The sequence below is a fragment of the Phaeoacremonium minimum genome (genome assembly GCF_000392275.1).
Source record: "Phaeoacremonium minimum UCRPA7 unplaced genomic scaffold PA7_03_scaffold_290, whole genome shotgun sequence".
NCBI lineage: Eukaryota > Fungi > Ascomycota > Sordariomycetes > Togniniales > Togniniaceae > Phaeoacremonium > Phaeoacremonium minimum.
The window spans coordinates 702,672-724,692 of record NW_006921195.1 but is presented as its reverse complement, the minus strand read 5'-3'; the positions used below and the strand labels follow the sequence as shown (position 1 = coordinate 724,692).

General features: G+C 49.9%; 4 protein-coding genes across 4 annotated transcripts; 2 read left to right on the top strand and 2 right to left on the bottom strand.

The window, feature by feature from the left end:
• Positions 1-11,186: 11,186 nt before the first annotated feature.
• On the bottom strand, positions 11,187-12,164 carry UCRPA7_3783 (putative reductase protein; the record flags this gene model as incomplete). Its single annotated transcript, XM_007916206.1, has 1 exon — positions 11,187-12,164. The coding sequence occupies one exon, from the start codon at positions 12,162-12,164 to the stop codon at positions 11,187-11,189; it is 978 nt and encodes a 325-aa protein (XP_007914397.1).
• Positions 12,165-12,747: 583 nt separating this feature from the next.
• Positions 12,748-14,544, top strand: UCRPA7_3782 (putative udp-galactose transporter like protein; the record flags this gene model as incomplete). The annotated part of the gene is made up of 1 exon (XM_007916323.1): positions 12,748-14,544. One exon carries the CDS (start codon positions 12,748-12,750, stop codon positions 14,542-14,544), a length of 1,797 nt encoding a protein of 598 aa, XP_007914514.1.
• A 579-nt stretch (positions 14,545-15,123) lies between these two features.
• On the bottom strand, positions 15,124-15,894 carry UCRPA7_3781 (putative nuclear movement protein nudc protein; the record flags this gene model as incomplete). The annotated part of the gene is made up of 3 exons (XM_007916285.1): positions 15,124-15,474; positions 15,548-15,765; positions 15,882-15,894. 3 exons carry the CDS (start codon positions 15,892-15,894, stop codon positions 15,124-15,126), a joined length of 582 nt encoding a protein of 193 aa, XP_007914476.1.
• Positions 15,895-16,313: 419 nt separating this feature from the next.
• UCRPA7_3780 (putative cdk-activating kinase assembly factor mat1 protein) lies at positions 16,314-17,408 on the top strand (the record flags this gene model as incomplete). Its single annotated transcript, XM_007916308.1, has 1 exon — positions 16,314-17,408. The coding sequence occupies one exon, from the start codon at positions 16,314-16,316 to the stop codon at positions 17,406-17,408; it is 1,095 nt and encodes a 364-aa protein (XP_007914499.1).
• Positions 17,409-22,021: the final 4,613 nt, after the last annotated feature.

Below are 22,021 nucleotides of genomic sequence, written 5' to 3'. Positions count from 1 at the left end.
TGCACCAATAGTGGTTGCTGGATCATGCTTCCTCGGCTTGGTGATCCTTATGAAGTTCACAGGAGATTCGCAGAGGGCATGGATGGCCAAAGTGCAGAAGCGTGTCGGTCTAACGGCCACAGTCATCGCCAGCATGAAGAACTTGAAGCTGTCTGGACTCGCTGTTGCCATCGGTGGTTTCGTACAGAACCTCCGTGTCGAAGAGCTGGCGGCGGGTGCTCGGTTTCGCAAAATAGCCATCATCGCCGCAGTCTTCGGCTTCCTTCCGCTTATGATCAGCCCGCCGCTGACGTTTGCATTTGCTCAACAAACACTTGATGCTACAAGGATGTTCACGAGTCTTTCTTATCTTCTACTCTTAACAAATCCGTTATCACAGATCTTCCAGTCTATCCCACAACTTCTCTCAGGGTTGGCATGTTTGGGGCGAATCCAGGCCTTTTTGGAGTGCGAAACGCGCCATGATTTTCGAGAAGTCCTTGCTGACATGAGACTGCACTCCGAGAAAAATCAAGCAAATATTGCTCCTATAACAGATTCAGAAGCAGACACGACGCATCCCATCACCATCAAAAACGGAAAGTTCGGCTGGGAAGCAGACAAGTTCATCTTACATGAAGTAAATACCCAGATCAATAAGTCCTCGCTCACCATTGTGGTCGGACCGATTGGCTCAGGTAAATCTACACTCTGCAAAGCACTACTTGGAGAAATACCTTTCAGCGAAGGCAGTGTTTCTTTAAGCACAAGATTTCCTCATGTTGGATTTTGCGACCAAACAGCATTTCTTTTGAACGGCTCGATCAAGGAGAATATCGTAGGCTTCTCTCAGTTCGACGCCGAAAGATATTCCGAAATCATAGAGGCTACAGCTTTAGGCTTCGACTTGGACATGCTTCCACAAGGCGACAGGTCCAATGTTGGGTCCGATGGGATCACCTTGTCCGGTGGCCAAAAACAACGCGTTTCACTCGCCCGAGCCCTGTATTTACAATCCGATATGCTGATACTCGACGATATATTCAGCGGCTTGGACGCAGATACTGAGGAGCACGTCTTTCGGCAAGTATTTGGACCAGATGGTCTACTTCGACGACGAGGCTCCACGGTCATTTTATGCACTCACAGTATTAGGCACCTACCTGCTGCGGACTACATAATAGCACTAGGCGCCGGCACTGTTATAGAACAAGGCACCTTTGGGGAGCTAATGGCTCGTGAAGGGTATGTCCAGCGTTTGGGACTAAAGGACTCTTCGGAAAGTGATACATCGTCTGAGAAAATAACGACGGAGAAGAATGGGCGAAAATCAGTACCGCAGCTCCTTCGTGCTACTTCAACAAATACATCATCCATCGCGCCGAACACAGACGAGTCGCGGAAATTCGGTGATAGGACGGTATATAAGCATTATTTCAAGAGCATGGGATTACTCCTTGCAGCATCTGCTTTGTTCTTCGCTGCCCTTTGGGGCTTCTTCACGAACTTTCCGACCGTTTGTAAGTCTCGTGTTCTTCATTTCTTTTTGCATTCCGACGGCGTAATCTAAGTCAAAAGACAAAAGTATCCCTGAAACAGAAAGCTTGTTGAATCCTGAGTCTCACTAATGACACTTTAGGGCTCAAGTACTGGTCTGATGATGTCTCCTCGGACAATCCATCTCATCATTATGCCTACTACGCTGGCATATATACCATGCTCCAATTATGTGGAATGATTTCACTACTTCTTCTCGGTGTTTCTCTTTTTATTGTCTCAGTGAAAAGAGCAGGCGCCAATCTACATCGGGATGCATTGCGAACACTGATTAGAGCGCCGTTACGTTTCTTCACATCCACCGACACTGGCATTGTTACAAACTTATTCTCGCAGGACCTGAATCTTATAGATACGGAACTACCAAATTCACTTTTGAATACTTTGTTTTGTGTATGTACATGTCATACACCAAAGACTCGATGTTTGAAATCATTGATCTTTAGCACTGTGGAGCTGTTAGGATCATTCACTAAGATAATCTTCCAGGTCTCTCAAGCAATGGGACAAGCTGCTGTCATGCTGACGTCGTCCCCGTACATGGCTATAAGCTACCCATTCCTCGGTATCTTGCTATACATCGTCCAAAGATTCTATCTGCGAACTTCCAGGCAGTTGAGATTGTTAGATCTTGAAGCAAAAAGCCCTTTGTAGTAAGTTGACCGAAGTCTATTTGACTTTAGAGGATTATTATACGCATACTAAATCTCCATTTCAGTACGCATTTTCTTGATACTGTCAAAGGCATTACAACCCTAAGAGCCTTCGGTGAGTAGATGCGAGCCTGTCATCATAGCCAGAACTTCATATCGATACCTTCATCAGTAAAATGAAATTTTATTTACAGTGGATTTATACAGGCTTTCTTCCCGATGATGTCCAGAAGAACGCTCGATTGCTTAACTACAGCCAACGACCCGCGTATCTTCTCATCATGATTCAACAATGGCTGATTCTCGTGCTTGACCTCGTGGTAATGGTAATGGCGGCGGTGCTGACGACACTCGCCGTCCGGATGCATTCAAATTCTGGTTTCACCGGTGCTTCCCTGGTAACTCTCATGAATTTCGGAGAGAGTCTCTCAGGAATCGTTCTATGGTACACTAGGCTAGAAACTTCTATTGGAGCGATAGGGAGACTCAAGACTTTCAACGAGAGTGTAAAGCCCGAAGATAGAGAAGAGGAAGACATTATTCCTCCTGAACAGTGGCCACAGAGCGGTGTCATAGAGTTGAAGGGCGTATCGGCGACTTACGAGTAAGAGAGGCTTGCTCACAGGAATCTGAACATCCAGCGAAAGCTAATATTCGAGTAGTATGGAGGATGAACCCGGCGTCGGCACCCCCAACTTGGCCCTCCGCAACATCAATCTGAGATTTAACGCAGGGGAGAAAGTCGCAATCTGCGGCCGCACTGGTAGCGGCAAGTCTAGTCTTGTCGCTCTGCTCCTTAAACTTCTTGATCCTACCGCAGATACCACTGGAAACACGGTCATCGACAACACGCCTTTGCATCGCATAGATCGCCCCACGTTACGGCAACGCATAATCGCAGTGCCGCAGGAAGCTGTGTTCCTTCCCGATGGGTCTACTTTTCAAGCTAATTTAGATCCGTTCAACGTATCGACTTCCGAGGAGTGCCAATCTGTCCTCGTTGCCGTAGATTTGTGGCAATTTATCCAGGAGCGGGGCGGTTTGAACTCGGGAATGAATGCTGGAACCCTCAGTGCGGGACAGCGGCAACTCATGTCACTTGGTCGTGCGTTGCTGAGGCGGCGCGTCCGGGCGCGCGAACTTGGTTTCGGAGGAGGTGGCTCAGAGGGTGGGATTCTGTTGTTGGACGAGGTGAGCTCGAGTGTAGACCACGAAACAGAACGCGTAATGCAGGAGATTATCAAGGCTGAGTTCAAGGAATACACGGTTGTGGCGGTCAGCCACCGTCTGGATATGATTATGGATTTTGATAGGGTAATTGTCATGGATATAGGAGAGGTTGTGGAGGTTGGCAATCCAATGGGGTTGGCTAAAGAGGAGGGGAGTAGATTTGGCGATTTGGTGAGGGCTGGGGCCAAGTAGATGCAAGTGTTGTTAGACCACTCAGGAGCAACAAATCCGCAAACACTTGATACGCAATTAGGATCATATCAAAGACTAGATCAACGCTATTCTGAAGCAAACAGATGATCAGTGTGCGAGTAAATGAACCATAACATTAGTAGAATTAGCAATATACCCCTTTCATCTAAAGTTATTGGTTTGACTTCATGTCCTCGACCCGTAGTAACCTTCAACTAAGATACCACTCTGCTCTTTATTACCTGAGGTGCGGGAGCCGCATTACTCACCTCATAATCTTCTAATTTCATTACGCCAGGTTTGACCTAGGGTTCAACACAGGGAGTCTGTTATTTGCTTAAGGCCTCGTTCGTGCCTTCGTGGCTTCGTATATCATCAGAACTTCATTAATCGGGTCCATTCCAAAATCAAACTCTTGTGAATGCCTTGAGTTTGAGGAACAACGCTTCTCTAAACAACTGGAGGTAGCTTCCCTATATCCAGTCACGCGACTGATTTTTTATGTTCCATGGCTGGCCTGTAGCATCCCCATACCTATCTGCCCGGGCTTTAGAAATGCGCTCCGTGCCAACAATCATGTCTCTAAGCTCAGGAATATGATACCAGTCATCACTGCGATATTCTAATGGAGATAACCAGCATATGGCTCCGAGGCAGCTGGTTTCCTTAGATGGGTAGTTCTAAGAAGAAAATCAATTCAGCATGTTTCACATCCTCAGTCTTAACTGCGTAGGATTTCACGAATCAAAGAAGTCACTTACGGCTTGTTTCCACAGTCCGGTGTAGACTTTCGGGTGCTTCCTCATCAGTCCTATGACCTCCAAGCCGAGATCTTCATCAGCATCCACCGAAATAAGAGAATCCCAGGACTTGATTTCTCGCCCGGCATGTTGGCTGTAGACAGTGTGACTGCGGTCCCACCAGTCACTTTGCGTGAGCTTTCTCCAAATAACGCTAGCGAACTCCCAGTCGTGAGTGTGTGAAGAATCATGTACACGATATAACAGGTAATTAATGCGCCAGGTGGGAGTCGCCCCATCGCAGTACGTCCAGTCAACGTAGACTGGGAAAGGCTGACCTCGGCTCAGGCAACCATCATATGGCGGTATAAGCTGGACGCTCAGTAAGCCATGCTAGATAGAGCAATGGTGTGATGTAACAGTATTACATACGCGACATCCATAACTAGTTCCCCCAGTGAGAACTTTTGTCCAGTCAACACCTGGGTTAGGAACCCTTTCCTCAGGAAGCTCGATTTCCGCGTGCTCCGGGAAGCAAGCTTCATTGAAGTCACTCTCGCGAGCAAATAGGAAAACTAGAGCTCCCTCCAGCGCAGGAGTCCAGCCCTTTTTGTCCTATATTAGCACAGTCAGTGAAAAGGCGACACGGATCTCCTAGACTAGGAAGTTACCATGTCAGGAAACAAATCGCCACAGAGGGCATTAGGGTGACCCTCAGGTCGCGATGTTCCGCATCCGCTACCACCTCCTCCACCCCCTCCGCCACCTTCCCCATCACTACTGCATCCATTATACCACATTGTAACTGCCCCCTTTTCAGAGCTCAATGATAGATAATCCGCTCTTCCATCACCGTTCAGATCAGCGAATCGCATATTGTAACCGTTGGCGCCTACGCCCAGTGCGATATTGCCCATAGGATGCCAGATCCAGCCATCTGCACCTGAACCTCCATTACTCTCACGTATCAACCGCGCCTTTCAGCGGATTAACGTGTAGGTAGTCCGCCTTGCCGTCGCCATTGATACAACCTAAAATTTGGCTGACAATCTTGATCCGGAGAACGAAAACGAGCTGAAACAGCCAGCACTATAGATTGAACTTTGATTCAGCCTCTCTGATCACTCTGAGAGCGGAAAGTCCAGAAAAGAAAATGCAGCGAGAGTCACTATCTCCCAAACTGAAAGCAGCATGTTGCACACGAAATCACTCTCAATTGGGATCCGGCTCGTTGCACTGAATTAGAGATGTGAACACCTGCGAACTACATTTCTTGCTCTGGCTTCCGTACTGCTGTCACAATATGATCCGTGAGAATACCAGATCTAAATCCGGATTCACAATAAGTAAAGTAATACTGAACCGCGTTGTAAATCAGTAATCGTCGTCATTTTCGTCGGTCGACGTTCTCGCAACTCACCAGCCATTTCCTCCTGAAGGCCTCGACCTCGGTGTCTGGCCTACCATGGAAAGCTTCGCCCATGCTGCTTTTGATAGTCGGCCAATTCTGCACAAATTTCTCTCGCCATAACTTCAGTGCTTTAGAGTAGTGCGGGCCGATGCTCTGGACAGAATCTATCTCCAAAGTCCCCTTTGAGCCGGCGTCCACAGACTTCAAGAACAGGGCAATAGTGGGCAAATACCCTCCAGGAAACACATTCGCTCAATAAAGTTATCGGCGTTACGGTGAAGTTTATAAAGCTGATTGATGATAGTAATGCCTTGCACAACCATGATGCCTCCATGTGGGGTGAGAAGAGATGATATGGAGGCAAAGTACTCATTCATATGCTCCATCCCCACGTGCTCGATCATCTCGACAGACACAATACGGTCATAACCGTTTGGGCGCCTAGGAATGCTTCGGTAGTCACAGACGACGCATTCAACAAGCTGCTCAAATCCTGCTGCTTGAATCCGCTGATCGACCAAGTTCTACTGCTCTTTCGAGAGAGTTATGGCGGTAATGCGGCAACCGGTCGTCCGGGCCGCCTCAATAGCCAGACTAAATTTGAGCATTATCTCAACCATACCGACTGGTCTGAAACAGTGATGGTAGCCTCGAGATTATCCGATTCCTTGACCTTGCCGCCGAATGTCGCAGTTTGCGGTTTACCTCCATTGATGGGACATTGATCGACGATCGTCAGTCGGCCATGCCTTAATTTGCACAACATCGAGAAGAGCATGGCCCAACAGAGCCGGGCCAACTGCTCTTGGAACATTTCGCTTGACATTCAACGTGAAAGCACATTAAGAGAACCAACACCCCCAACGCAACTCCAGAGAAGAACCTCAGCACCTGTGAGAAACTTGAGAATCCGGCTTTTCACTGGGTTCGCTCGTTTCTGGGTGACCGATAGAGTTCTCGAAGAGGTGTTTATGTAATACATATTTGGAAAGACTCGACAACAGATTCTGGAAATTAAATGGGTGAAGTTTTGGGGGCCGGGCCTTGTGTGAGCTTGCAGAGCTTTGTCATCACTGTGCATATTATACGAACGACCATAATAAGTCATACCAGTTGATCGTTTCATTATGTAGACAGGGTTGAAGGACTAGTGCTGATATCAGCACCACTGCGGGTATGGTTGGGCGTTGTCTAACGGCCCTGGATAGCCTTTTTACTTCATTTAGTGAGATAGTGGTAAGACAAATGTCTGTATAACGGCCCTCGGCGAGGCTAACACAATTCTTTTCGTCTCAATGTAGAGCAATAACTCGGGTATTGACTGCCGGGTTTAGCGCTTTTGTCTTCACTGAAGTTACGCTTTTCTTCGCCTCGCTAGAGTCCTCGAGAATCCCGATTTGGCAGGGTTTAATCACTAGATTATGGGGTTGTATCAAAGCCTCTGCCAACCCCGGGAACCTGTCTGCATATTTTGGTGGTTGCGCCTTACACTTAATTGAGCCATTCGAAAGGGCGACAGGGTGAGTTCTAGTAGGGGACCAACAGCCCCCGCCCGTCGCTAGTCATCTTAAGAGCGGCACGGATCGGTTTCAATTTATGCTTAAACCCCCTGCCTGTTTCCTCCGTGGAGGGGATCAACTATGTGCGTGGAGACAGCTTTTTTCGTACATAGCCGATTTGCTTACAAAACACCGAAATGGTATCCCTACGGTCTGATAGTCTAGCCGTCTCCACTCTCCATTTTCCCTGTCAGCAACCACGGAATACTGCTCAGCTGTGCTAGACTAACCCATGTATAGCATACCAGCTACCTCCTAAAGACGGAGGTGTTTGCCAATTTAGGCCTACTGGTAACTAGGGTAATTGAACGTGTATCTCAGGATGCTATGTATAGCCAAGGGATATTGTACAAGTATCCGTAAATGTAGCGCCACTCCATCTACCATTGTCCTTACTAAAACGCCAGCGCCTATCCCGTCATTTAGACTCCTTTTTCTACACACAAACCTCGGTTCGGAGGGCAGACTTAGACAAGCCACCGAACTTCCGAATTGCCACAACAATGGAGAAAAGTTGCGCTGGCATGGATGATGAACTTGATTCAAGAGGTCACGGACCATCAAGTGAAGCCAAAACTACGTCCAGAACAGACACAGTTGATCGTGAACTCGAGGTACAAAGTGATACCAATACCACGTCGCACATATTACAGTATCCTCCGCACGATTTACGATTCTTTTTAGCTATCTGCAGTATCTGTCTAGTCTGCTTCAACGCTACCGTGGATCTAGTTATCCTAGCCTCCGCGTTACCGGTCGTAACTCGAGAGCTTGGTAGAACCGGCGCCCAACCGTACTGGTCCGGCACGGCCTTCTTACTTGCCCAGTCAGTTTCGCAACCAATATACGGCGCTTTCCAGGAGATTGTGGGCCACAAGCAGTGCATGCTTGGGGCTATTGCAATATTTGGCTTGTCTAGCATACTATGCGCCACGGCGCAGACTATGCCATGGTTGATTGCAGCAAGAGCAGTATGTATTATTATGTTTCCTGCCATAAACCCAATAGAAGCTCAAAGAGCCTACCAGTCCAAAGCCTGCTGTTACTAATTGTCATCACTCAGATGCAAGGAATCGGGGGCGGTGGTGCAAATGCTATGGTCAACGTTCTAGTATCCGACCTCACATCGCTTAAAGATCGTGGTATATATACTGGCTTAGTTCAGCTGACTGCAGCTATTGGTTTAGTGACTGGAATTGTTCTTGGAGCCGTGTTCGCTGAGACGTTGTGGCGGTTGATATTCTACATTAATATTCCCATATGTCTCATGTCGGCATGCGGAATTCTATTTTGTATTCGCCTCCCCAGTGACCGGAAGAGAAACTCGACGACTCTGCTGAGTCGAATACGGACACTTGACGTTGGTGGCGTAGTAATCATTAGCGGCAGCATGCTAGCTTTGCTTCTCGGGGTCACTACGGGAGGAGTGTTGTATCCGTGGAGTTCTGCCCGCGTTGTCACTCCGTTAGTTATGGGCGCGTTGGGCATAGCAGGCTTCGTCAAATACGAGGCTTTAGTACCGGCGCTGCCCATGATACCAATCCGTATATTCAAGGATCGAACAGTTGCCTCCGGCTATTTCACGGCTTGGGCTCACGGCGTAGCAGTGATTGCTCTAGCTTACTATCTGATTCTATATGTAAGCGTCAGTAAGGTCTCATTCCAAGTCTTGAATTGACCAGATCCTCCCAGTACCTCATCGCTCGACAGCATTCGCTCCTTCACTCGAGTCTGGAGGTTATCCCTGGATTAGCTGCCATACCCGTCTTCGCAGCTGTAACAGGTGTGCTCATGAGCATCACCTCTCAGTTCAAGGTTTTCAACCTTACCTCCTGGGTCTTTTTAGCCTGTGGTATTGGCGCCCTCTCAACACTCAACTCGAACTCATTTGTTGGATCATCTTACTGTTTTCAAATCTTACTTGCCGTTGGTGCGGGTGGTCTGTACCCTGGGCGCGTGCTTGCAGTGCAAGCTCCGTTGCAACTGAAAGCCGACTTCACTAGCCGCGATATGCAGCAGTTTGCGCCTAACCGTGACCCCGTACCCATTGCATCAACGTTAGTCTCAGTATTCACGTCTCTAGGCAATGCATTTGGTGTAGGGCTTGGCGGGACTGTTGTGCAGAACGAATGGAATAAAAGGCTTGCAAGCGCAGACATTCCGCCAGAATATCTTCTTTCAGGGTCGTCACTGGAGGCGGCTGCCAGAATTGTGCCTTCCCTTCCAGGAGAGGTTCGCATCTTATATCAGGATATTCTTGCCCAAAGCCTTCGAACGCTATGGATTTTCACAGCAGCGCTCTGTGGAGTAGGCTTTCTTGTCACAGTCTTGCAACGGAATCTGAAGCTTGATAAAGAGACGAATAATCAGCAAGATTTATAGTATACAGTATATAAAACTTAGAAAGTATGATAAGGCTTAATCGGCAATCTCGGATGAATATTGAGTATGGTCTTATTGTCATGTTGATCTGAATTGGGAGAGATCATTGAACTTTCTTATTACTGATGCTATTGTCAGGCCAATCTAGGTGCCGTGCTATTACATACAACCGACCTCTTGACCTCTCCAGGGCTCTGATGTCAGCACTAAACCTCATAAATGTGGCGGGGGCTTGGGTGAGCGTCAAGAGCCCTCTCGACCCAAATTCGTCGTACTTCATTGCCATGTAGCATTCTCTGCATGCCGCAAGTGCTTATCTAATACAAACGACTTTGCCACTGCGAATAAGCCCACTTTCACACAATGTACCTTGCACCGCGTCCGGTCATCATGTTGCTACAGTGTATAAGTTGTTTTGCATGTTGCTGATCTGTTGCGCGAGACATTTGTAGAGTACTCAGCAATCTAGATGCACCTTGACCGTTCGCCACGATGGCCGACCCAGCAGGACTTGTTGGCACTGCTGCTGGCCTCGTATCACTCGGTCTATAGATATACGGGGCTATCACGACCTATTTCGACGACCTTGAAGGCCGAGACAAAGATCTAGCTTCAGCGCGAGTGCATCTAGAGAGCTTACGAACGTCTTTGAATATAATCGAGTCAGCGTTGCCTCGTTTTGGTTCGACACTTGTTACTGATGCAAACGCAATTTCCGCAATCTTACAAGAATGCAAGGTTGATCCATACTTCACAAATGGGTAGGCTTGTGGCACGAGAGGATGAAACTTGGGAGACGAATGCCGTAGACTCATTTGCCAAAGAGCTCATTGAAGCCGGCGTTCCTGCTGATATACGAGACCTCGAGGGCAGGCAAGCATCTTCTAAAACGATGGATACTAATTTTGGATCTTTTAACTCATGTAATCCATAAAGAATTACAGCAATGACTCTAGTTCAATTTCATTTTGATCACCCCATTACAGACACGTTGCGACTCTTCTACTCGAAAGCTCCAGATGCCACCATCGAGGAGAACTTTTCCTGTGAATTCTTGCGATCAAACCCGCAAATTCCCCTGCCAATAGTAGGTCGAGTCCAAGCCGAAAGTAAGTATAGACTTCAACACGCTTGGACTGGACCTTCTTGATTTTCTCAGTTTACAATCGGCGCCGCGGATGGAAGAGGTTCTTGCCGAGCTGGGAGCCAAAAAGATGACCACTGAAGAGATGAGAGAAGCAGAATATCTTGGAGTCAAATGGACAGCCGCTGTTCCTTCTATTCCAAAACCTGATCCTGCAGATACAGGTGACAGGACTGAGTTTGAATACTTGGTACGCCAACTGAGGGCTATCGCAGAGACAACATAACCGTCGAAAGCCTCGGCTGATCAAAATTTCGTACCACTTCACATCAGAATTCAAGACCACCCCTTACTAGAATGTATTTCCACATAGAAACAACACTCGTATTGATTGAATGACTAGGCATGAAAGTATCTCTTCAGAATGCTAGTTTCTTTATCCGGATCAAGACCTATACCTTTACCCAAGTTTTCTGGTGGCTCATCGTCAGACATTAGCCAATCCCAGGTGTCTGAAATTGTCTGCTCTGCGGACCGAATCCGTAGGCCAAGCTTGAGAGCCTTGTCAACATCGAATGAGTATATGGACATTTCGTCCGACGGAATCCACAAAGGAAGCTCTGTCCATGGCTTTAGCCCAGCCTCAAGAACCTTCTCGGGCTGAAGCCAGTATAGATCCGCACGGCCTCCTGTGACCTCATTTGCGGTGTTCAGCACGTTGCCAAATGATGTATGAGCTGGTTTGGATCCTAGATTCACTGCTCCGCTGAGCTGTTTCTCTATCGCAAGCAGCAGGAAGTCCGCCAAGTCCCTGCCGTCAATGAATTGAAGGCCTAAATCGGGAGGTCCTGGCGCCAATGTTTTGCCACCCTTCTCGACTCGTCGAAGCCACCAAGGTAGACGGCCAACGTTCTCGTGAGGACCTAAGATGACTGTAGGTCTGGCGAGAAGCGTTGGCACACCGGACTCATCTGCATGGATTTCCCCGCCGACTTTGTCTTTGATGTACTTTATGGGGGCCTTCTCGGGGTCAAATAATGGAGTAGACTCAGAAAAAGGAAGGTCTGCACCCTCGGTGTTGTAGACACTGACACTCGAAACATAGACATACTGGCCGATGCGACCCCGTAAAGCATCTACAGCAGTCTTGACGGCGACGGCATCGGAACTCCAGGTGTCGATCACGGCGTCGAACGACATTTTACCCAAAGCCGCGTACCCGCCTGGTGTCAGCCGATCTCCAATGATGGAGGTCACCCCTTTGGGAGCCGAATGGTTTCCACGGTTGAAAAGCGTGACATCGTGACCCTGAGCCACAGCTGCTTCGGCCGCCAATCGTCCAACAAAGCTGGTTCCGCCAAGAATGAGAATTTTCATACTGTTAGAGTTCGCAGTGATGCAAGCAGTCTTCAAACATATCAATTGGAAGAGTGTGTCAATATCATCTTAGTTTGCATTTGTTGACGTTATCCCGCCGCGCGGCTGATAGCATACCTGGATAACCAGAAGCGGCTGGAGTGCGTAGACTATCTCTACCTAGATCAGAAAAGAGGAAGGTAGGAATTGCAATCTTGCATGTGCAGTGTCCTACTGCATCCATCCAGTAAGGAATGTTCAAAGCACTATCATTCGCCACAGCGGCTTAATTCGTCCGGTTTCCTGTTAGCGCTTATTGCTGGAGTTTACGAGGATCATTACCAACGCTGGGCAAAGGGTAAATGTTGTGTATGAAAAAGTGGATAGATAGTAATTGACTTTATCAAGCGATAGTAACTTGGAGCCAACTGCTTGTTCAGAAGTTCCTGAAATCTTGGGCAGGATGCGCCGTTGAGAAAATCTGGGGAACTTCAAACCCTTAATTATGACATTACGTAAGCTCACGTGGCGAGTGCCGTAACCAAAAATTTGTAGGCTTCATGCGAGGCTAAGGCTGCAACAAAGCCATCCACAACGTCATAAAATGGCGCCCATAAAAGACAGCTTCCTTGACCTGGAAAGGCATAGGCAGCTTCTTGAAGACAATGTGGAGAAGCTCAGAAATGCCATGCTGCAGTGGCAGCTCTGGGAGGCCGAGTATGAGGCGCTGAAGGACGACGTGGAGACCCTTGGCCCTGAAGCGAGCCCCGCCGACCTGGCGAGAGTGCGAAGGGACTTTGACGGCCAGCTCGTCACCAAAAAAGAAGTCACCGAGATCTTTGGCGGCGCCACGCTGAAAACCAGTGAGCAGATCGTCAGTCTGGTGTCACGGCGGGTAGACTATGTCTCTCAGAATGTCAGAACGCTGGAGAAACAGCTCGAGGCGGCAGAAAACAAGCTCGCCGCGGCTGCTGTCATCAGCAATCCGGATGTTAGGGACGAAGAGGGTCAGCCGGTGACGGACATCATCGAAGAGCTGGACGACGACGATAATGTTGTCTCGTATCGTTTGCAGACTCCCGGCAGTGTTCAGCCGCAGATTCGGGAGGCTTTAGAGAAAGCAGGAATCAAAGATTTACCTGACGGTACTCAGAAGCCTGAACCCGAACAGACAGCTTCCTTGGACCAGCCCAATGAAGCTGCATCGCCGGTCCTCGAGTCACAAGTGACTTCCAGCACGGAGCCACATGAGGCAAATGGGAAGCATGAATCAGATCCAGAGGAAGCAGAATCGAGAAGGAAAAGCGTTACTTTTGCAACAGACACCAAGCCCGGCCATGAGAGTGAAGATGAAGAACTCAAAGCACAGCGATCAAGGACGGCGCAGCGCTTGGTGGGAATTATTCAGCAAGCAAAAGAACAAGAAAAGCCATCGTCAGGATCTCCTATCATACCGGAAGACGAATCCGCAGAAGATGCAGATCTTCGGCGAGAGATGCTACAGTATAGTGCAAGTGACATCGCACCCATTGTAGCAGAGCTGGAACTGGACGAAGATTACTCTGACAACGACGAGGACTGGGATGACGACCTGGATGACGACGACGAAGATGCCGAAGACAAGTACGGGCGTTACAAGTATAGCCTCATTGACGATGACTATCGTGAGCGGATGAAAGAACTCGAGCAGCGACTGGGATTTAAGTCCTCCCGGACTATCGCCGAGGAAGAGACAGAGGAGAATGGAGTGGGTGATGAAGGCATTGGCCGCGTTACCATCGTCCCTGCACCAAGTGGGAACCCAGCCCCTAATGAGTCTGTGGCAAGCGCTTTGAGTAAGGGTGGCTCCGGGGCGAAGGTCTCGAAGTCGGTGCAATTCGCCAATGCTTTAGACATTGCGCCCAAAGCAGAACAGACACCCGCAGCCAAGCCAATCAAGGAAACCGAACCAAGAGTAGACCCGCTAAGCGACATCGTGGAGAGAAGTGCCGTTCCAAAAACTACCAGAGAGGAACGGGCCAAAAGAACTTCCAAGTTCAAGGCAGCTCGAGCCGGTGTTCAGACACAGTCGGGCTTATTACCCAAGGGGCCAGCAGACGCCCCTTCCAGATTCCTGGAACAGGATGTTAGAACAGCTCCCACCGGTCCAGATGGTCAAACAATAGCCGACACACTTGTCGAGAGGCTGGATGCAACCGGCGTGAAAGAACCTGATGAGCTCGACGCAACCCTATTGCACCAAGAGGCTGCCAGTGAATATCACCGCATGCGCAATCGCATGATACAGAAGGACGGAGGCTTCCTCAAAGAGAACCAATCAGTGGTTGTTCCTCTAGATGAGGAAGAGGGCGGGCCGAAGCGAATGAGCAGATTCAAGGCAGCTCGCCTGTCAAAGCAGTAGTTGTCCTCCCAGGCGGCTGTGCAAGAAATCATGATTGATCCATTCCAGCGGGTGTCATTGACCTCTGATACAATGTGACCGAACAAGGTGATTACTTTCTCGATACTCTACTTACGGCCCACCAGTCGTCAAATGATCAGCTAGCGCTCTAGTCATTGAGGGCCAAAAATGCCCACGCCGAATGCTAACCGATGATCCCATACAACAGTGGTGGCCAGAAGTCTGCCCATTTCTCCTGTCCCTGTTCGTAGTATGTCACCGGAACGCTTAATAATCTGACAATTGATGGTCTGCAGCTTAATCAATCTGCATTCACATTACTAGCGGCTCCAAGATCGAACATGATGGGCTCTCTGATGCCATGACCCTTAAACTTTTCTTGCCCCATGGTCTCGGCAATTCGTTTCACCCCTCACATTTCTTGAACAAAAGAGAGCACGATGTGGATGTCATTAAATCGTCATCACGAGAGGGTAGTCAATATAGCCATCTCCCCACGCCACGTCTGCTAGCCATGCATTGCCTATAAACCAGCTGTAGTTTGTTCATAATGCCCCATATATCAGCGTGAAGCCTCTTTTATCCGATCTTGGCTTTGCTGAAGTCCATTTCCGGATGTTGCTCCTGGAACTTCTTGAGAATGTCCATCTTCTTCTGTTCGTCCGAGCTGGGCAGGCCCATCTCCTTCTGCCGCTGATCAAACATCATCTTCTCCACCATGCCCCGGGTCTCGCCGTCGAGATCGGATAACTTCGATGATTCGGGTGTGATCTTGGTAACGTCGATCTTAGGGGCGGCGGTTATCACATGTGGCCACCACTCCATCTTGTTCACCTTGTCTAGATGGATCTCGATGAGCTTGGTGTTGTCGGGGGCAGTAGTCAGGGTCCAGGTCGAGTCATCGACATGTACGGCGTGAGGAAGATCGCCCTGTTTGTGAGATCTATGTAAGCATGGTGCCAATACGCAATACTTGTGAAATGTAATGTAGAACTAAGCTTACATTGATGATGGGCTCCTGGCCCTTAATGCCAGCCACTAGCTTCTGTTTCTTGATCTCGACATTCAGATCTCGTCCCTTGTAATTTCCTGGGATAGAGATGGTGACATCGACGTCTCCAATTGTCTGTATCCACTTGTAGGGGAGAGCATCCTGCTCGGCCTTCTCCTTGGCTCGAGCGGCGGCCTCTTCAGCAGGCGTGAGTTCTGGGGGGGTTGACGCTATATTAGCAGAAGCGTTACGGTTGAAGGCTGGCCAATCTGTGTAGGATATGGGAGGTACATCGTATTCTGGTACTAGAATAGAAGGACTAGGTGTTTCGCAGTGTAGAACATACCTTTGTCTGCCATTTTCGTTGGTGTTTGGTGTATGTTTGTTGCTCGAACTTGATCGAAGAACCGGCAGTGCTCAATGGAAATCGATGGCGGGGCATTTTTAAGCCTTGAGCTTACCCCACGTCTAGCCGCGACAGGGGTGTGGCGTTCAACTGTGAGACTGCCTTTGTCAGCCACAAGCTATATTACTAGGAGTTCAACCTCGTTCTCTTGAGCTACAGACCATCATAGCTTCAGCCTCAACTTGCCACATCTGATCCCTCGCAGTAGCTTCTATCTCGACAAATCCTACGCCACCAGTCTCATACGCTTGGGCGTCTCATCCAGCGATTAATGACGTGAAACCATCCATACAACAGAGCTCCAGACGCTCTCACCCTCCTTCTGTCACCATCACCATGTCGCGCAAAGCCTCCCTCGGCTCGCGGGCGTCAATGTCGACGACAACGACGACCACGGCGCCCATCACGTCCAGCGCGTCCGACGACATGTGCCCCGTGTGCAAGACGCTGCGCTACCTCAACAAGGACCTCGAGTTCCTCATCAACCCAGAGTGCTACCACCCGATGTGCAGCAACTGCGTCAACCGGCTCTTCGAGAACGGGCCCAACCAGTGCCCCTACGCCGGCTGCCACAAGACGCTGCGCCGCAAGGGCTTCCGCGCCGCCTACTTTGGCGACCTGAGCGTCGAGCGCGAGGTCGACATCCGCCGGCGCGTCGCCGCCGTCTTCAACCAGGTCGAGGACGACTTTGAGACGCTCGATGCGTACAACGAGTACCTGGAGATGGTGGAGAACCTGACGTTTGATCTCGTCAATGGGAGCGAGTCCCAGCGCCGCAAAGCTGAGGCGCAGCTTGGAGCATGGGAGGCCGAACACAAGGCGGATATCGAGCGGAACAGGCGGGCGGGCGAACGCCAGCGGGAGGCGACGCGCAAGCAGACCGCTGCAGAGAATGAGGCTGCACGACAACGGCGCATGGACATTATGAAACAAGAAGAGGAAGAACGGCGGCGGCAGGCACAGCAGCGCGAGGAAGACCTGGACAGCCTGACCAAGGCGCCAGAAGGCACAGCGAACCGTATCATCCTCAAGAAGCGAGGCCAGCACAGGAAGGAGGAGCTCGAGCGCAGCGAAGCAGCTGCCTTGCGTGCCGCGGCCGGACCCGGTGGCAATCTGTCGATTCGCGGCTTGAAAGATAAGAAGAGGCCAGTGATCACAGATGAGCCCTACGATCCCTTCGGCGGCGTTGACCTTGAGCCGTCGCGATATACGGTGCAAGACAGCTACAAGAACCCGTGGCTAGAAGATGCGCGTATTCGGAGCGACCATACAGTCCCCGGATATAGCTTACAGGAGTACTACGCACGGGCTATGCTGGAGGCCTTCTCTGGGTTGGGTGTGTTCATTGAAGATGAGAAGGAGACTGGGCTTGGAACGGATGCGCGCAATGTGTCGACCATCGAGGCGTCAATGGCGGCGACGGGGCTGGGTGTAAGCGCTGGTGCTATGGATGTCGACGATTTCTAGGAGAGATTTCGACTCCTGCATCCAGCTCCCGACCAGCCAGATCCCTAGCATAAATGGCAGGGGCTAAGTGAGTGCCCTTTTCGGCAATGATAAAGATTTCAAGTGGCATAGCGATGGCGTTTGCGGTTTATGATATGGTTGGGTTACAGACAGACAGAACACGGCTACCATATGATGAGTCATCGTAGCAAAGTTAGATAATTGTTAAAATGTATTAGATTCACTGCATTCAGTCTACTTTTCCCATGCCCATGCTTCCATGACTGTGACCTAGTCACATCTATACGCTGCCCACATGGTCTCAGAAATCTTTCGGCTGATACATCTCTTCTGCACGACAAAGCAAACCTTCCTTTGAAACGCCACGCTTAACCAAGTATATAAACGAAGGTTAGAATAAGTATGAGCAAGAATAATGGCAACTATGAAATCCAAAAAGTGCGTTTGACTAGACATGCTCATTGCTGCCATGGCGTCTGCTGGGTAGGCCGAGGAAAGACAGGAATGGTCTCAAGATGGTCTAATCCACCGCCCATGGGTTGCTGATTGTTCTGCCAACCCTGTCCTGTAGTATGATTGACAAAGGCTCCTTGCCGGAAGGGATTAGTAGTCCCCGTGGCCTGAGGCATAAGCGGACCCCCGCTTGTGGCTGGCCGTTGCGATTGAGCACCGGTGAAGTTCCTCGCGAACGGGTTCGTCCCAGTCGCCATGGGTTGAAGCGGTGCTGGGGTAGGGTTGAACTGCTGAGTTGGCGGCGGAGATTGGAAGGGCGAATTGTTGGCTGGTGCCCCGAAAGGCTGCGTAGCTTGGGGAGAGGAGCGAGCGAACGGATTTGTGGATTGTGGTTGAAGAGGGGTAGGGCTGCTTCCTGTGGACAGAGATGTCGCTCCCGTTGGCATGGCGGTCTGTCCAGTCATCATCATCGAAAGCCTAAAGGGGTTGGTGGTCTGCTGGCCGGTCTGTAGGTTTTGGATGCCTTGTGCACCGGTCTGGAACGACGCAACGCTATCCTGGGGAATAGGAGCAAGTGAGCTTGGCTGAAAGCTTGGCTGTGGAGTAAAGCCACCAAATCCTGCCCCAGTGTAAGATGGCTGAAGCTGCTGAGGGACTTGCTGTTGTGGTTGCTGCTGAGGCTGCTGTTGGAAAGCTCCGAGGTTCTGCTGCTGTTGGAAGGGGTTGTATCCTGTCGGCTGTGGGGCAAACCCATTTTGAAATTGGCCGGTTGGTTGTGCTTGGAAAGGAGCGTTTCCAGCCCATGGAGCGGCCGCAACCTGTTGTTGCTGAGTGTTTGTAGCCATTGTAGTTTGATTCTGCTCGATGGAGTCGAAAAAGTCAATCAGGTCTGGATCTGGACCCTTTGAGGGTTGAGCTGGCTTGGATGCCGGTAGAGATTTCACATCAGGGAAAGCAGTACTTGATGATGCCTTAGCCGCAGGCTCCATCTTGAAGGGCTTTGAGCTACTCCCAGAGAATCCTTTCGTCTTCTTAACCTCGAGTTCCGCAAGATATTGTCTCCTGTGGATCTCGAAGTCAGAGTCCTTCAAATAGTCCTCAAGTTGCCGGCCAAGGTTCACTGGTGCGTGCTTCAACTTGGGAACTTCCACTCTGGTGTGATGTTCATATTGGCGGGCCACACTGAGATACTGCACAACGTAGTCTGTCTGCTTTGTGAAAGTACGATAGATCTCCATGGCCCTTTCTGCATCGACCTTGGACATCTCGAAGAAATGCCCTGTACACATAGTTAGAGGCGGTACTTTAGCACGGCAAGGGCTTCTTACCGAGAATATTGATCATGGCTTGGTTCAAGACCTGGAATAAAGCCAACAGGTCTAGGACCAACAACCTAAATGTCGTGATAGTGATCTCATTCTCCGGCTCATTATCCATCACCTAGCTAATTAGCAAGTGGACTGTTGTCTAAGTAGGTTACCACTCACATCGCATTTCAGAAGCGCCGTCAGCTGGTGTTGAACCACCTCAGTCTCTCTCAGCAATCCCTTATCAACAGTAAGCTTCTCCAGTCGAGTTTCCTTGGCCCGGACCCAGTCGCATTTTGTTTCTCGGTATGCTCGAGCTCTTTCGGAGAGATAATTTGCGTAATGTCGTATGTTTCGCCCTTGTGTTTGTGCTAAATATCACGAATCAGTATGACCGATTGGGGTATATCGTGCGTTGAGCATCTGTCGTATGCTACTCACCATCCGAGAACATGCTTATGGCTAGCATGTTCTTATGCTTAGCCAGATATGCCAGTGTCACGTCTGGAGATCCCTCGCGGATCATGAGGTGGGTGGTAATAAGACTTTTGAAGACAACAGTCCATGTTGAATCGCGCAACCGGTATTGTAGAGCCCGAAAGACCTCGGCCACTCCAGCTTCCCCAGCATGTGTCGCGACAAGGATGTGCTCGATGTATTTCGTTTTCGGCGGCGCGGCCTATCATAATAACTGTCAGCACAATTGAACCTCATCAAAAGGCCATCTGTATGCGCAAGTTTGGTATGGCAGCACTCACCTTGATCTTGGTCGCCCCCTTCACGGATTTCTCGAAAGAGCTCGCCATCTTCTAAGCTGGCGTTCTGATCTTCAGAGTCGGTAGTATCGGACAGGTGGAAATCTATAACCAAGCCCTCCAAAAGTTGGCAGGAGAGGCGCTTTGTCAATCGGCAGAACTTTAGACGTCTCGAATCGAGAATGAGGATCGCCGTTCGATTGCGGAAGGCACGGCGCAGGGCGGCTGGGGTGAGGTGCTGGCTGGGAATGCCCGGGAACAGCGTCGTCAGCTCTTCTTGGCCCACAACACGCCGACTCTAATCACGGCCAGAAGGCGAAGCTCGAGATGAGCAAGGGAGATACGGAGGAGTGAAGGTTGTCACGAAGCAATCATAGCGGGCTGCGCAGCCATGACATGCCAACTTTTGCGATTCGTGGTTCTCGGAGCGTTGATGTGGGGATCGAGAGATAACAGGACACCGAGAGAGCAGTGGGATCTCGGTACGGGGTCTATGCTTATTCCCTCTAGAGACTGCCTAGAGATCGTGGACGATGCTCCGCTAGACGAGGAGAGGTCGACGTAAACGGTCGTAGATTCTGGTATGACGGGTGAGGAAGCGGGATGTTACTTCACGTTGCAAATGACACTGACGTTGTTCGTCCGTCGGGCACGCACGTATACACAGGGCAGAGCACTACAGATTGGAAGTGGAGGTGGAGGAGCTGAGTGGAGAGCTGGCGTTGGCCAGGTGGTCGGGCTGTCGGGCACTCGGTAACCTCTGCGGCTGTAGGTGCCAATGGTGCTGCTGTACTGTACTGTGCTGTACCTCGCCAAAACTACCCTTGGCGTCGATCCCAGCAGCCCGGCGGCTGGGAAAATTGAGATATGAGCTCCAGCGAGGCACCCAACTGAATCAAAATCCAGCTGATATTGGTGTTTCAAATAAATGAATGCTCATCAGATTCGATTAGTATGATATTTTGAAGCCATTTGGACAATCACGCCTCTACAGATGCAATGGGATCTATTAAATTGCCAGGACAGACTGTCCATGTCTTGAAAGATCGTCAAGGTTTCATCGAAGCAAGAACCACCCATGGATGCGGCTTGGGCAACATCCGATTATACTTTCCACATACCACATACTTTCAACTCGCCGAGAGGGTAATAATGACTAGAAATGTCCCCGTTCGCCGTCATGCAAACGCGACATCGAGGTACTGTCGAGACAGGACAGATATGATACATAACGAGCCATAGCAACAGAGCCAGCACGTACCTACCTTGTTAAGATGTATCATCACGTACAACGGTGGTTGGCCTTAATGATGGCCCCCAGCACTCCTCTGCATACGAATCACAGACTTCCATGATCGTAGAGATAGAGCTAGGGAATGCTGTGGGTGGGTGAAACAGGTGGGCAAGCCGCTAGACACTGCATCCCGAGGGCGGTGCTATGGCGAGAGAGGGGGGCAGAGAGAGCATTCTTCATGCCTCTTCCAGCTTCAAGATGGTCAGAGTTGCCTTCATTGCGTCCGATGATAAACAAGGTCGATGTGTCGAACGCTCATTTCATAATTCCAGCCCCAAGTCACCACCAAACCACTTAAGCCCCGAAGGGAGAGTTTGAAGGCTCCGAGGGGAGGAAGCTAAATCATATAAACACGCAGGCTTTCATCATCTAGCGCATAGTCAGCATTTCTGTTATTTTTTGGCGGCAGCGAAGGCAGTACTCACATTGTTTTGAAGTGGAAGGATGAGAAGAAAAAGAGAAGAAAAGACCAAAAAGCTTGCCAAGCTGCCAACGGTGATATAGCAGCAAAAATTTGGCCCCACATGCGGTGGTGCAGCCAATTAGGCTCACAGCGCACTACGGGGCCGGTGCTAAGAGCTTCCGACCCAAGCTCAGTCAAGTCTGGAGGTTTACCGAGCGATGCTCAACTGAGTCAACATCAAGCTCATCACCTCAATGCATAGCACCAAAGGCTACTATTCAAGACCATGAGGCTTCCAATGCCATTGCCGATGCATCATATAGTAGGCTCACAAGCAGCTTCATCCAGGATATGCGGCAGGTGTCTGCTCAATCTAAAACGCAGTTCGCGACCAATATCAG